This window comes from Agrilus planipennis, unplaced genomic scaffold (genome assembly GCF_000699045.2).
Source record: "Agrilus planipennis isolate EAB-ADULT unplaced genomic scaffold, Apla_2.0 scaffold116, whole genome shotgun sequence".
Classification (NCBI taxonomy): domain Eukaryota; kingdom Metazoa; phylum Arthropoda; class Insecta; order Coleoptera; family Buprestidae; genus Agrilus; species Agrilus planipennis.
The window spans coordinates 598,092-615,923 of NW_020438978.1; the positions used below are offsets into that span (position 1 = coordinate 598,092).

At 33.0% G+C, this 17,832-nt stretch overlaps 1 protein-coding gene across 1 annotated transcript in view; it reads right to left on the bottom strand.

Moving 5' to 3' along the window:
* Positions 1-17,832, bottom strand: part of LOC108735576 — a 356,390-nt gene that overhangs the window by 111,441 nt on the left and 227,117 nt on the right. The window contains exon 3 of the mRNA XM_018467573.2: positions 5,932-6,063. Coding sequence (XP_018323075.1) covers positions 5,932-6,063 — 132 coding nt within the window. The remainder of the gene's footprint in view (positions 1-5,931; positions 6,064-17,832) is intronic.

Genomic DNA, 17,832 nt, shown 5'->3' on the forward strand with positions numbered 1-17,832 from the left:
GATACCTAAAATCGGCCACTTCTTCTAATTTTTCGTCTCCTATCTGTATATTCGCTCTTTCTCTACTTTTTCTTCAGTTGCATACCAGTATTTTTGTTTTACTTTTATTTATGTTCATATTTTTTGTATTTGTATTTGTTTTACAAAAAATTTTATATACATTACTAAACGACCAAATAGAATGTAATAATTTCCCACTTTTAAAGTTGTTCTCAACTACCCCTAGTAACATTGTATATAAACACCTAGAATACATTGTAACTTTAGTAGTACATTTTGAAGTGTTATTTTTACTTTCAAATGTACTTAATATTCGTCGATTTAGTAGGCCGAAAATATTTAAATAAAGTTTATTATTAAAAAAAAATAAAAATGTTTCAGTCATCACGGATATTGATAGGAAATTTTGTGATTTAACGGAAAAAACTTTATTCAGCTGAAAAGGTCTTATTCAAAAAATGAGAAAGGGGATAAAATTTCTCCATAGGTTTCACGGAAAAACCTTTTTTTTAATTTACTCAATATGGGCTCCATTCACATCAATTACAATAAGCTAAATTATTTTATTTTATTTGTTGATGCCTTTTCTTGGAAAGAGAAATCTTCGTTTTATTTTTTCTGTGAAATAGATTAAGAGTTTAGAAAGTGCAGGAATAACTGTAAAACAGAAAGACATTTGGTCGATCATATCATAAACCGTAGGAGTTTCAACTTTTGAGTACCTTACTACAAGGAAGCAAAAGTGAGGGGTGGCGACAACGCTGGACACAATTTTACTTCAGTTTTTAAAAAAGACGAGACTGAGAGTCGACGTCACGGAAAAAGGTCGACTAAGTAACAAAAAATAAATTTTATACCGAACTAAAAACTTTGCAACTTATACTTGTATTAAATGTAAATAAACTAACTCAAAATTGCACTACTCTTTCACATTGACAAACTAAATTTAAAACATACATAATTTACACTTTAATATGACGTTTTAATTTATGAAGTTAAGACGCAACAAATTAATAAGCGTTTGTATAAAATAATAAATAATAAAATATGTTATAGGTAACTCTTTTAGATTTAAAGTTGAAACAGAACAACTAATTGAAGGAAAATTTTTATTTCAGTTGATTCAAACATCAAGCGCATCTTGTTCGTGTTAACTGTTAGCTATCGATATACAAAAAAAAAATTTAAATTCCGTGATCACGGAGCTTTCAGTTTTGCCGGTTCCCGCCTAATATTAACCAATGCTATATCTCATTAATTGTGGGATTACTGCGCCCACTTCTTTGATAACGAGCATAGTAATTATTTGCTTAAACCACACCTCCGACTTTCTTGAAGTTTTAATATGTAATATAGATAATAAAATTTCAAAAAAATTGGATATACTTATCACAGCAAATTTTTAATTTTTACAACGATTGATATTTCCTTTATTATCCAAATCCATTGTAACTAGATATAAAAAATTATGAGTACCTATGCTATAGCAATGGTAGTTAATCCAAGTTCATACAGTGAACAAAAGTTAATGTTTATCAGAATACATCCAAACGATAGCATCATCAAATGATGCAATTATTACTTCAGTAAAATTATTGATTTTTCGTAATATAGGTGCGCAACAGAAATTAACACAATTAATCATCATTAAATGCTTTACAAGATTATAGCACACATTTCCAATTGTGACCCACTGTAGGTACAATGAATGCCATGTTTGTTAAATACGTAAATTCCTTAGTTTCTAAAATTATCGATTACGAACTTGTTGAAAATAATTATCACAACGAGCCAGTGTGTCGTGCAACAACAAACATTAGTTATGCTATAGGTAATATCAGATAAAAACTATAATTTACTGTACATATTTACAATGGACTATATGTATGTACTACAAGCCACATGACCTTCACTACTGTTTCATTAATTCAAATCATTTATTAATATATAAAATACAAAAATATCAAATGTAGAATAATAATGAAATTCATTTCAAGATATTTATATTATACCTGTTACTTTATTATCGTGCCACTTGTTACTACTACAATGCCTTTAGCTGTCAGCGATGAAAGCGACCATTACATCATAGGTTATCTATTTCTTTTAGCGTGTATTGACTTGAGCTTTCACTTTCAATTGTTCGTTTAAATAGACAATTAAACAGAGCTTTTGTATGCAAAATACCACAACGAAAGCATTAACAGTAACGGCGTTATAAAGTGAGAAAATAAACATTACCTAGAACATCTGCGTTTAGGCCTTGAAAGAATACCTATCGATTTTTCAAGCCTCCTCTTTCTGTTACCACAGGTAGCTTACACAAAAATTGTTTATACACCCGATAGCACGTAAATACACTATTAACTGTACAAAAAAATTATGCCAAAAACTAACTATACGATAGAAAAACGAAACCTAAATTCATTTACGTAAATAAACAGGAGCCGAACAACTCGGTAACATACAAGTAAGCGCGGGATGACACGAACCAATAAACGCCGCCGTTCGCCACGCCTCGGTGAATTTTAGTTCCACTTCTGGGCAAAGAGAGCGACACTAACACGTGATTCTCTAAACAAATGCAGATAGCTCTCAGCGTTGAGAAGTAAACTGCAACTTTTAATACGGCAATTCAAAGAATGCTGTAATTGTTAAATGCAGGATAATTCAATTATTAATCACTTTGTATAAAAAAGGTGCTCCGAGACTTTTTAATGAAAAAAATGTTCTTGCCGGCTACTTACATAAATATACCGCTTCATTTAGGCACTTTAATAATTTGAGTTATGTAGTTATTTTCATTATTTTCCAGCCGCTGCAAAAGACACTTATTTTTTTCGTGAATATGGAAAAAGAATTATCAATTTATTGTAATTTTTCATGATATTCGTTCGAAGACAAAATACCCCAAGTACCTAGTTTAAATTAATTTCTTTCGCAGTGGCGCAGCGGGGGGGGACTGCTATTCTATAGCACTGTATCATAGCACCGAGCGAAGTAAATGTGGGGAGGAGATAAAAATGTTTTCTTCGATATTAGTTATATTAGGGCTGTCGTGCAATAATGATAGACACCTATACTAATTTTTATGGTAGGTATTTGTTCCAGTTTTTAATAATTTGTACCATACACCAATACATTGGTGCACAAAATACCAAGATTTTTGAGATGATAAAAATCTACGAAAAGCAACTGTTCTGTATTTTTAATTGTAAAAAAAAAATGGGTGCGTGTACTTATGTACGCGCGTGAGAAGTTATATTTCTTTGGCATCATTAAAAATAGAAAAATACACAACATGTCAAAATCTTCTGTCACACAATGATAAAAAAAAGACTTATGTACGCGCGTGAGAAGTTATACTTCTTTGGCATCATTAAAAATAGAAAAATACACAACATGTCAAAATCTTCTGTCACACAATGATAAAGAAAAGACGTATGTAATAAAAAACAATAAAACAAATAACGGATGTCTTACATTATATTTAAATAATCTATTAAATTTTTGTCACGAACTTTTTATTAAATGTTCTATTAAATTTATTTCTTTATTTTGTAAATATTAAATAACCAATAATAAATATTCAACATTGATAATTTAATAATATTTAGTATTAATTATATTAAATAATGATATTTTAATTTATATCAATAAATAATACATAGGGATAACTAACCTCAATTATATTGGAGCACTTAAAAAAGTATTTTAGCACAATTTTTTCACTAATATTCACAAATAGTAAATAATATTAATCCAAATATTCAATTTAAATCACTACTGAATATATTTTATTGCCACATATATAATTCGCACTTGTATGAAAATAAAACACGTGTTGTGACTGTAAAAACTAAAACCATGTGGATAAATATTATAAATAAATATGAAAACAGTGATCAGAGGCGACAAGCGTACCAACATGCGCGACTAAGAGAGGTTTTATTTCTATTTCGTTGGTAGCTTTTTTCCGAGACTTAATGAATTCGGTTGAGTGGGCAACTTCATCCTGTTAATTTTGTGTTACAGTGATGCGCGCGCATCTTGAAATTTCACTCTCATCAGTTTTTCATAACGCGCCTAAAGAAGTATAACTTCAATAACTGATATCTTTTAATAGCCAATATAGTAAAAGTTAAAAGTTGAATGGTTGAATTCTTATAACAGTTCCGTTAATGATAGGGATGAAGGTCGTTATTATAGTCCAAGCTCCCAAAGAACAAAAAGAAGAAACAGGAATCTTAGAAACAGTACATTATGATGTTTTAATATCCCGATGTTTAACATTTTTAATATCAGAATGCAGGGCTGGACTGGCCCGGGTTGGTGGGGTGCAAATACATGCCGGGCCAAACCGGACCAAATGACTCAAAAGACCTTAAATTTATTTAAAAACGAGTGCTGTTAAAATTTGTGCACTTTCCCTTCTAAACCAGACCATTTGGTTACATCGTACCCGGGGCCAAAATCTTCAGTCCGGCTCTGCCTGGATGGGTACTTAAGTTTCAAATAATTTTTGTCAGTATTTACAGATTTAAATATTCAAATAATTAGAATGCTATTCCGAACCTTATCAAAATCTTAATTTGGTAAACTTAATCAGGATTGTGAACTACTTAATTCAATTTCTTGGTCTTCCCTATCCCCACCCTTGTAACAGAAATCCATAAATGCAAAATACATTTTTGCCGTTAAAAGTTTTGCTAATGTCACCGATCAAATATTATATAAAATTATGAATGAAAGTTGCTCGCATTGGCCACTGAAGGTAAAAATTTAACAGAAGCCCAAAAAATCCTACAGTCCTTTGAAATGGATAATCTAAAACATTGGATATTGCTTTCCGGGTTCAATGTCATGGTCCATCGAATTTTGAAGTTCCAAATTGATATCAGCATCTGCCAAATTACCACTTATCATACTAGAAACTACGGATTTCATTTCTTTCTCTTATTACAATGTGTAAAAGATCAGAAGCAAAATGGGGTTGTAAATATTTTGATATAAAATGATTGATGTTGTTTTTACATCAATAGTGTTATTTTCAACCCTATTTTGGCTCTGATATTTCACGGTAAACAAACTATTTTGGCATCAGTGCCTTTGACAGATGACAAAGGCAAATAAGGAAGCATATAGAAGATTTAGTTGTTGCTGAACTGAAGAAACTATAATATAAAGATAGACAACCTATATATGAATCATACTTAATCTTCGCAGCCGGTCTTGTAGTGCATAAACACCACTGTTAGTCTAGGAAAAACTCCAATATTTAAAAAATGAGCAAATGCCTGCAAGGTTTTCTTACAAAATATTTTATACTTAAGTAAATGTAGAAAATTAAATAGGTACAACAAAATAGTATTTATTTGAAAAAAGTATTTAGAAAATTCGTATTCTGCATTTAGTATATAAAATAAAAAGGGAAATCTATTTTGTGTTTTACATTTAAAAAAAATCAAAATATTTAAACACATTTAAAAAACCATTTCGCACTTCTCTAAATACATTACACAGAAAGTACCAATTAGATTCTCAATAATAAACTGCTTAATCAGCTTAATCTCAAACGGAATTTACGTGTAAATAGATTATAGGTGTAGCGCCATCTATTCTTACAATCTTCCCCATTGAGGATGTCGAAACGCATTTTACTTCGTTACACGTTTCTTTGTAATTTATTACAAGTAAAATAGTTTTGGAAGAAAGCAAATATATGAAATCAGATAATGGAAGAATAAAGTACATGGTTTTACTCCAAAGAAAATATTATTCACTATTACAAAAGAATAATTTACTTTCACCTTTGTAGAGCTTCGATAATTATAGAAAAAGAATTTTTTAATAATTTTATTTGAAGTTATTTAAAAGGTGATCATCAAAGTATAAAAAATTAAAATAATTAACACAACAACTGTTACTTACTCCGTTTGTTCTTGGTCCGCTGGAAATGGTGTCGGGTTTTCAGCTATAGGACTAGGTTCGGGTTCCTCTTGAAGAGGAGTTTCGTATATTAATGTCTCCACCATTGATCCTTTTGAGCTACCAAAAGATACCCTGCAAAGAAATAATACAAATCTAAGAAAAATGAAAATTCATAATATTTTAATTTACTACACTAACCGAATGATAGTGATAGAAATTTATAGACAATTTTCTTAAACCGATGCTGTCCTGATTCGTATCTAAAGGTTGTCATCGCTTGAGTTGCTTCCTTCAAACGACGACGACTTTTAGAACCAAATCAGGACAGCATCAGTTTACCTACTGGCCGCGCAAGCCTTTATTAATATCATAGTTCTACCTCTAAAAAAAAAAACTTTTGGGTGTTTCATTCCCACCAGCCCCTAATGCTGGTGGGCGGGCAGTCCCTCCGGACTACGCCGGGAGGTAAGGATGAAGGCCCTCTTCAGCCTCCTTTCAGGAATCGTGGGAATGGGTAGGTGGTGGTTAGGATGAGAAAATGAGTAGAACGAAATGAAGACAGAAGAGAATGAAATATTATCTGTGGAATATTAAAGTAAAACTAAAATACTGATATGCAAGAGAAGAAAAAGTAGGGAAAGAGCGAATATAAAGATAGGAGATGAAAAATTAGAAGAAGTGGCTGATTTTAGATACCTAGGAAGTCAGATAAGTGAGGATGGAAGGAGTAGTAGGGATATAAAGCAGAGGATAGCGCAGGGTCGTGTCGCCTTTAATAAAAAGAAGTCACTTCTATGCTCGCGAACGGTTAATTTAGAAATTCGAAAAAGGTTGTTAAAGGTGTATGTTTGGAGCACGGCGTTGTACGGGTGCGAAACATGGACAGTGGGAGCGGCGGAAAAGAAAAGGTTAGAAGCGTTCGAAATGTGGTGTTATAGGCGGATGATGAGGATATCGTGGGTAGAAAAGGTTAGAAATGAAGAGGTATTGGAAAGAATAGGAGAACAGAGGACTCTATGGAAGTCAATAAAAAATAGGCGAGATAGGTTGGTAGGACACCTTCTCAGGCATGAAGGTCTAGTCAGAGACATATTAGAGGCAGAAACAGGAGTTAGGAGGGGTAGAGGTAGACCTAGATTAGATTACTGTTCGCAAATAGTTAAGGATGTGGGCTGTTCTAGTTTTAGGGAAATGCGAAGTTTAGCTCAGGATAGGAAAGAGTGGAGGTACGTGTCCAACCAGTCTTAGGACTGATGACCTTATGATGATGATGATGGAATATTACATCTCCAGCATTTGCCTAAGTGATTCAAAGAAACCACAGAAAAATTTGGTCCAAGGCAAACGGACCCGAAATCGAACCGGCGACCTCCTGAATGTTAAGCAGTGGACTAAACCTGTAGCCCATGTCGCTCGGTCAAGTAGTAGCAGCAAGTTGGTCAACATGACAAAATTTATATCATAAATACAGAAGATTTCATAGCAAAATTATCCAGCAATCTAGGATTACACTAGCGACGAATACGGAAATACAATAATTAAATTAAAAAAATTAAAAGTATACTTCGTTTGCTTTTTGTAGCGATGTGACCTTCAGTTTGACCGGCGTAAAATAGAAAAGAACAGCACTACGCCAGAAAAGGAAGGAGGCAACTATCGGCCAAACTCGGTACAGTAGAGCACGAAAAAATTGACCATTTTATCCACTACACTTACTTTGCTCAAATGTGCTGTTATTATTTACTACCGAAAATATCAAAGAGATATTTATTTATATTTGAAGACATATTAAAGGCCTTAACGCTTGTTTTCGACTCTCACTACTATTCATGATTGAACAAAACTTTTAACAGGTATTGTATGAAAAAGTATGTTTAATGAACAAGAGTCGAGAGTATAATGGGCTTTTTTCTCCCTATCTACGATTTTGCCAGCGCGCATCCAAGACATTGGAAGGGGCACATTGCTAGAGAAAGTAAATGAAGTATATGTTCCGGACTTTGAAGAGAAAAACAAACGACTGATGAGGATTATGATTTATTATGATTATTGTTTCATTATACAATTTACAATAAGCAAAGTGGTGAGTTTATATTCACTTTTCGGGTACTGTCTGCACTTCTTAACTGAATACTACTATACTATGTGAATTATTATCCTAACGTAGTAGCAGCCATCAGTGTTCCTTAAAACGGCCGCCCGAAAAATACATTATCGCGATTGGTTGCGCTGCAGTGGCGCCACTAGCCGCTAGTGTGAAAAGGCTTTTAGGCTAGAATCAGGACAAAAACTAAACTTTTGGGTGTTTCATTCCCACCAGCCACTAATGCTGGTGGGCGGGCAGTCCTTCCGGACTACGCCGAGAAAGATGAAACAGACGAAATGAAGACCGAAGATAATGAAAGATTATCTGTGGAATATTACTGCCCCAGCATTTGATTAAGTGATCCAAGGAAACCATAGAAAAACTTGGACCAAGACAGACCGACCCGGAATCGAACCGGCATCTTCCCGAATGCTAAACGATGGTCTAAACCTCTAGACCATGCCGCTCGGTGAATCAGGACAGCATCAGTTTACCTACTGGTTGCGAAAGCCTTTATGATTATCTTAGTTCTACCTCTCAGACTACTGAATTGAATGTTACATATGTTACATCAGAGACAAGTAAAACAAGCATAAAATCGAGCAGTTCTACTAACAGACAAAATGAATGGAATGGTCAAATTAGTCATAAATTTCCCAAAATCCGCTGGTAACTTTGATGAAATTTGATAAATGATTTTAAATGTTGAAGCCCATTGTTTTTATAAGAACTTGTGATAACGTCTTCTACGTATATGCAAAAGAGCGTAAGTGAAAAAATCGATAGCATTTCCATGTTTTTTTTAGAACTACATATACCTTCAACTAAGATGCCTTTAATTGTTATGCCAATTCCAAAAAAGTTTAATTTATCATAAAGATCATACACTTTCAAAATCATAAGTGAAAAAAAATCACAAAACCAAGCTAAAAATTATTTCTTAGATTTGGCCCTTATCTGCCCTTATATCAATATTTTTAATGGACTGTGTAAGTTGAAAACTTTCATACATCACATTGGCAGCAATCAAAAAATTAGTAATTAAAATTGTATTTATTGAATAATAGTTATGGATTGTTAAGCACAAACTTTATTAATAAGTAATCAAGTAGAAGCTTTAAGGATGTGTGCACTGTGTGACTCAAACATGGAATTTTTCTCCATGATAGGAGCGCGTGCAAAGAGACAATTATAACCGTCAAATAATTCGACTGCTCGAACAACGCTTGGTTTTTATACTTATATCAAATACTCTAACAGTATTCGTTAGTACCATTCAATTTTAAACAAATAATCCAAAAAGAAACTCACCCTAGTTACTGCAATACGTGTTTCGACCACTTTTAATTATCTTTATTAACGCAATTTCAATTTTAAGATCGGTAAGTAATGTTAAAGTTAAAAGAAGCTTCATATTTTTAACTTGTTAGTAAGTACATATAATTATGATGGTAAAGTTAATGCTATTTTTTTATATTATCTCCTTTTAATCTCGAGTACACTTACCTGTCACTAAAAATTTATTGTAAGCGAAACAAAAATTTAAAAACAAAGTCACTTCAAGGATTGCTGACCTCAAGCGTGTCAATCATAAAATGATTGAGACTATTTTACTTGTCTACTTGTACCTCTGCTTTATTAAAGATCGCACCTAATATTGGTATTCGATGGACGCTGAGAAGTTGTACAAAACATCAATACAATAAAAACTAACGGCTATGGTACCTATTACTTCTACTCTAATATCTACCGCCTTCGATATGACGCAAATTCGTTGTTCAAATCTACCTGTACGAACACAGCAGCCGTACTACGTATCTACAATAAGTGTAGCATGTACTCAAGTGCATTGTATGAAATACCGCTCGTAAATTTATTAGAATATGACACTCATTTCCAACGGCACTGTTTTGTTAGACAATAAGTAAACATATCGTAAGTACAGGGTACCAGGGCCGTTTTTAACCTATAAGACGCTCGAGACACATAAGGATAACGGGGTCCCCACGACTTTGACAGAGTACTATTTTGTTAAAACAGTCAAAGAGAGTATCATCATCATCATAAGGTCGTCAGTCCTAAGACTGGTTGGATACGCACCTACACTATTTCCTATCCTGCGATAATCTTCGTATTTCCCTAAAGCTAGAGTAACCCATTTCCTTAACTATTTGCGAAAACTAATCTGATCTAGGTCTACCTCTACCCTCCTAACATCCGTTTCTGCCTCTAATATGTCTCTGACTAGCCCTTCATGCCTGAGGAGATGTCGTACTAACCTATCTCGTCTATTTTTTATTGACTTCCATAGAGTCCTCTGTTCCCTTACTCTTTCTAATACCTCTTCATTTCTAACCTTCTCTATCCACGGTATCCTCTACCTCATTATTCGCCTGTAACACCACGTTTCGAACCCTGTCAATGATTCACACCCGTACAGCGCCGGTTCCAAGCAACCTTTTTGGAATTTATAATTTAACCGTTCGCGAGCATAGAAGTGACTTCTTTACTCCGTTTCTGATGTAATGAATTTCATTAATTTTCATTCAAAATTTTAATTTAAAATCTTTTTATTTTATTGAAATATAATTTTTAAATATATCAGAAATCGACCACTTTAATATATATCAACTTACTTACTTAATTTTAATAAAATTTAAAAATTCTTGCTCTCAGATTGTCGGAAATTATTGAATTTGTAGATAATATTGAAGATTATTGCAAATATGAGGAATATTGAATGATTTTTTTTTTTCAATTTTAGATTTAAATTTCAATTATTTTTCAATCATTTTAACAATTCAAAAAATTTAATATTTATTTTGTAAAATAGATTGGCTACTTTTTTTCGCTTCCATAATATTGGCATTTCAAAAATTGTTTTTCACACAAAGTTCGATACAGATTATTTGATCCACTTTTTGGAATAGGTAAAGATCTAAGACGAGTCAAAACACGTGCAAGCAAAGCAGCTGCCAAAAATTAACTAAAACATCAACATGACCGAACTTGTCACTATAAACAAAAGAGAGAAAATTCGCAATACTTTTTGAACAGACCTCGTATAAGTAGTAACAAATATGTTAGATACTTTCAACTATTAGATATCCAACAAATCTTTCCACACCAAGAAAATATGAACTCGAATTCAAAGTAATTATTGTATGGGCAGAATGTACAGATCATAAGTGAACGTGTACATTCTAAGACTGCAATTTGCCCCGTTATGGCAATACTAACGATTTAAAAAATATTAATTGCAAATCGCCGCACCGTATTTATTGTTGCCATGACTCTGACCCAAAGCCAACAAGGTTGCATTACGACATAAAGAATTAGCCAAACTGAGCATAATTCACCAGGCAGAGGTCGCCCACTTTTAATATAAACCAATTGAACGGGCACAATCTAACGGCGCATAATTTTCAGAAAATAATGCTCTAATCGTAAACATTAAAATAATACAAACATGTAACTATCGTTTGCATAAATATCTTAAATTGAGGATGCAATCTAACGCTCGTTAACTGTATCCTCAGCAAATGATATATCGTTAAAGGATATGCCATTTTCTGTATTTGATAAACACAACCCAATATATTTACATTCGGAAAAATTCTTTACCGTGGTTAAAATAAGGGAAATCTAACAGTAATTTCGTCTTCTCTGTCATCATCATCATCATCATTATAAGGTCGTCAATCCTAAGACTGCTTGGACACACACCTTCACTCTTTCCTATCCTGAGCTAATTTTCGCATTTCCCTGAAACTAGAACAATCCACATCCTTAATTATTTGCGAACAGTAATCTAATGTAGGTCTACCTCTACTCCTCTTAACTCCTGTTTCTGCATCTAATATTTCTCTGAGTAGACCTTCATGCCTGAGAAGGTGTCCTACCAACATATCTCGCCTATTCTTTATTGACTTCCATAGAGTCCTCTTTTCTCCTAATCTTTCTAATACCTCTTTATTTCTAACTTTCTTTATCCACGGTATCTACATCATTTACCGGTAACATCACATTTCGAAAGCTTCTAAGCTTTTTTCCGTCGCTCCCACCGTCCATATTTCGCACCCGTACAAGACTGCGCTCCAAGTATACACCTTTAACCATCTTTTTCAAATTTCTAAATTAATCATTCCCGAGCATACAAGTGACTTCTTTTTTATTAAAGGCGACTCGATCCCTGCTCTATCCTCTGCTTTATATCCCTACTACTCCTTCCGTCCGGACTTATCTGACTAGATTCCTAAAATCAGCCACTTCTTCTAATCTTTACATTCGCTCTTTCCCTCCTTTTTCTTCTCTTGCATACCAGTATTTTTGTTTTACTTTTATTTATTTTAATACAATACTTTTTTTGTTAGTTTCAACATGGGGATCATTTTTAGGGCACCAATACGAAATTTAAAAAAAAATTTGCTAACTGTACCGTGTGGCGTATCAAATGAAAAGGCTTGTTGTAACGGTCTGAAATATTTATTTTATAATTTTAAAATAGTTTTAGTTATCTAAGAAAATAAATGAAATGAATTAACAATACCACCCCCCCCCCTATTTTCCAAAATTAAACCTAAAATTTTGAAAAAAATACAGAAAACAGATTACAGGAAAATTAAAAAGAGGTTTATGGTCTGAACATAACTTGGTAAATCTTTTAACAAAACAATATTCTATGTAACAAATTTACATTTGCAGTTTGAACATATCAGAAAACATGTTTTTGTTTTCAATTACAATGCTAAGTTGGTTTTCGGTTTAAGGTTCCGTACGACCGAATGAAAAACGGAACCCTTACAAGATTAGTCGTGTGTCTGTCTGTCCGTTATTTTTTATACTTCTGTGCTTTTGCTTATAGATGAATAAAAAGTTATTAAGATTTTTATCAATTAACAGACACACTTAGTGCCTCTTTATGTGTCCTACCACTTCATAGTAGGTACCATGAATATTTAATCACATTTTGTAAAATTTAGGACGTTCAGTACCAAACTCAAGCCCATCCAAAGAAGTCAACGGTTTGTCGAAAATGCTATTCCTTGATTATGAATTTTCATCAAACAGAGGCCACTAAATAAATATGATAATTGATAAACTATGCACCTATCGATTAAATACGACCCTTTGCTGGCGAATTGTGCTTCAATCTCTAATTATACTGCATTAACCACATAGGTATCCATAAAAGGATGGTGATGTAATGCAATGAGTTCATAGATAATTTTTGACTTGCAACGTAATCAGCTTCAACAATAATATCCACTAGCCACTTTTGCTTTTAAGCTGTAATTTATTCATTTACTTTTATTAGATAAAACACATATTAACATAGTGAACTACGAAATGAAATTGTAATACTTATTATACATATGTATAATTATTATATAACCTTACCGATTTTTAAAAATTAGCGAAGCTGAAACAAGGTCAGTTATTACTGTGGTAATGTATAATTAACAATGCATAATGGTCAATTTTTTGTAGTTACAACTGATTTTATTGTAGATTACATTGGTCACCTAACACTTTCTTTTTTCAATTTTTGTGGTGTTATTGGAAAAGTTATTACAGTAAAATACGACATTAAAAGAAGAAAATATAAACATAAAACATCTGTAAGTATATTAATATGATACCGCATACACATATAATAATGATCCAAAATGAAATCCAAAACTAGAAAAGAGATACCTAATGCATTGATTTATTGAAAAAAAATTTTTTCACAAGTATGAGAAATTAGTAAAGGTCACATCCCGCATTGGAAATGGAAAGACCCGGATCTATGAAGAAGCTAGTTACCAGTGTTAGCGAAACGTTAGAAAGCAACACTACGGATGAGTTAAAAAATGGAGTGAAAGACTATCGTGTGGTTGGATAATGACTGCTCCAGCATAAAATCACAGAAAGACATGGATCAGGACGAGCGGATAATTAATAATGTGGCGGACAATTGTATATATTTTTTGTAGATATTTCTTAAGCATTATTTTTCATTATTTTACTTCAAATTCATTGCATTTCAAATATTATTTCATTTCAATTTCTAATCTTGTAAATACTTTGGTTTCCTTTCAATCTAAACTCTATAGTTCTTTCAATCACTTTTACCTGGAAATCCAACTTCAACCATACCTACATGCACTCCCATATAATATCTGGTTTTACCCTTAATTGCTTTCTCTTGAACTCTATACTACTTAATTCTACGTATTCCTACAAACTAGTGTCTTCACCCTCTCTCTCACTACTTTTCCTTCTAGAACCTTCTATCAAATCTACTAACAACCCTGTCCTATAAATACTCTCAAAAATTCTTATCTTTACTATCGCTTTTTAACGCGAGTGTCCATCCAGTATTTCAAAGATGGACCACCTACTTCGGTTTCTTCCCCAACACTCCCTTCTACCCACACTCTTAACCCATTTCCCATCTCAAACCTATCCCCAATCCCCAGCTTATCCACTTTCTTTCCGGGGATGAATAATCCACAGGGTTTATCTCCCCGCTCGAGGAGGGGTTTTAGTGGGTAAGAATCCGACACTACCTCCCTTCAGGCGGTGTCTTTTGAAGATTTCCCCTCCTCGAGCATAATCTAAACAAAAAAAAAAACTTATCTTTACACAGTCTACCGTCTACCGTCTACTGCTACCATTTGTAAGTGTTCCTGCTTTTATCTTCTCTGTTTGATTGTTGTTGTCTTTGTTATTGTTACTGTTTTGTTATCTTGTTCTTTTTGTCACTTTGTTCTCGTTTTTATGTTTCACTCCTTGTGCCTTTTTGTTACTTGTGTTTTCGTTGTTATTGTTATAAATTGTTATTTGTTAATGTTAGTGTTTTCTTGGTATTTGATTAGTATTAACACCAAAAGACACTAAAATGGTAAGTGAAATTTAAATTCAACTTACACTATTAAGGCTAAATNATGACTAATTAGCAAATAGTTTGCTTATTTAAATTATTATTTTGATGGGAATGGATCTGTTGAATGGGTCTAGCATGGATCTCTGAAACGGATCCGTCATGGATCTTATAAACAGATCCGACATGGATTTTTCAAATGGATCCTATGTTGATCATATATGGCGTAACGATTTTCGATCATACCCGGATTAGAAAGCCTGATTTATTTCTGATCAATCTTCAGGCAATTCTGATTCGTATCGGATCCAATCCACTAACTAATTTCCACTCGGGATTGTAACGAATTTCTAGAAGTCTTCATTTTTTCTCGAAAAATCTCGTTATGCAGTTTGAAGGTGTCATTAGAATATAATTTTATTTCGAGATCTGTAGCAAACAACCTGCCGACTGTTAACTAGCTTTTGTCACATACATACTTGTACATATGTTAATTTAAAGTTAATAAAAATCAGTTGGTCGTCCAAAATCAAAATATATATATCTATAAATTAAAATGAGCCAAGAACACGTGTATTGTATTTTTTAGAAATCCTACATAACAAAAAAACATTTAAAATTGTATTGTGTTTCATTCCCACCAGGTGATATCACAGAGTCTTTACGTTTTAAAATGTACAAATAATAATAATCATTGTTAATTTAAAGAACGTTAAGTTAAAATATTTCTTTCCGGAATTGCAGTATCGTGAGATATTAGACGGAGAAGAAAGGGAGGGCGCAGTTTAGCTTATTGTGGAAGGAGCGGCAGGACATAATACGTAAGTAATGCAGTATAAGGGCGCAGGTTGTGCACAATACTAATATACTTTAGCAAAAATGTCAGGAACTAGGTGTGTATCCGTCTACATTTCTCTGAAGTTGTACCATCCATTGTTATCTCTCACAATCCCGACTAGAATTCTATTTAGGCATTCCTAAATACGAATGCGGACCCAATTAGGAAACACTGAGGCAAACCGAAATATGGAAAGCCTAATTATTACTTTAAGAGGCCCCCATTAGGTTGGCCAAAATGAGGCACACGTAACGAATGCCCTATCAAATTTTCTGGGAAACCTAATTGTTACCTCATNAGCAAAAAGAAATCCATTAAATGTTTTTTATATTTATTTAATAATTGTCCTTATTTTTAATATTAATACGATTTACATGGATACCTTTTTTATATTTAAGATAAATATTTGGGAGGGATTCATGGTTTAAAATTGATAACTATAGATACAGTAATAGATTAACACAATTTCAACCAGTCGTTTAAAACTTCTCGCCTAAAGACGTACCTTCTCCGAATCAAATTTAAAGGGATTAGTTTCAGTATAAAATATCCGGACAATGTCGTTTTATTAAATAAGAATTTTACAATTGCTTGAAACATATAACTTTTTTAAGCTTAAAATCTCTGGAATTGTATTTAAAAAAAAGAAAACCATTTTATACTTTTCCCTGTAATTCAAAAGATTTAGAAATGTGGCGGTCAATTTTTTGTAGTTACAACTGATTTTATTGTAGATTACATTGGTCACCTAACACTTTCTTTTTTCAATTTTTGTGGTGTTATTGGAAAAGTTATTACAGTAAAATACGACATTAAAAGAAGAAAATATAAACATAAAACATCTGTAAGTATATTAATATGATACCGCATACACATATAATAATGATCCAAAATGAAATCCAAAACTAGAAAAGAGATACCTAATGCATTGATTTATTGAAAAAAAATTTTTTCACAAGTATGAGAAATTAGTAAAGGTCACATCCCGCATTGGAAATGGAAAGACCCGGATCTATGAAGAAGCTAGTTACCAGTGTTAGCGAAACGTTAGAAAGCAACACTACGGATGAGTTAAAAAATGGAGTGAAAGACTATCGTGTGGTTGGATAATGACTGCTCCAGCATAAAATCACAGAAAGACATGGATCAGGACGAGCGGATAATTAATAATGTGGCGGACAATTGTATATATTTTTTGTAGATATTTCTTAAGCATTATTTTTCATTATTTTACTTCAAATTCATTGCATTTCAAATATTATTTCATTTCAATTTCTAATCTTGTAAATACTTTGGTTTCCTTTCAATCTAAACTCTATAGTTCTTTCAATCACTTTTACCTGGAAATCCAACTTCAACCATACCTGCATGCACTCCCATATAATATCTGGTTTTACCCTTAATTGCTTTCTCTTGAACTCTATACTACTTAATTCTACGTATTCCTACAAACTAGTGTCTTCACCCTCTCTCTCACTACTTTTCCTTCTAGAACCTTCTATCAAATCTACTAACAACCCTGTCCTATAAATACTCTCAAAAATTCTTATCTTTACTATCGCTTTTTAACGCGAGTGTCCATCCAGTATTTCAAAGATGGACCACCTACTTCGGTTTCTTCCCCAACACTCCCTTCTACCCACACTCTTAACCCATTTCCCATCTCAAACCTATCCCCAATCCCCAGCTTATCCACTTTCTTTCCGGGGATGAATAATCCACAGGGTTTATCTCCCCGCTCGAGGAGGGGTTTTAGTGGGTAAGAATCCGACACTACCTCCCTTCAGGCGGTGTCTTTTGAAGATTTCCCCTCCTCGAGCATAATCTAAACAAAAAAAAAAACTTATCTTTACACAGTCTACCGTCTACCGTCTACTGCTACCATTTGTAAGTGTTCCTGCTTTTATCTTCTCTGTTTGATTGTTGTTGTCTTTGTTATTGTTACTGTTTTGTTATCTTGTTCTTTTTGTCACTTTGTTCTCGTTTTTATGTTTCACTCCTTGTGCCTTTTTGTTACTTGTGTTTTCGTTGTTATTGTTATAAATTGTTATTTGTTAATGTTAGTGTTTTCTTGGTATTTGATTAGTATTAACACCAAAAGACACTAAA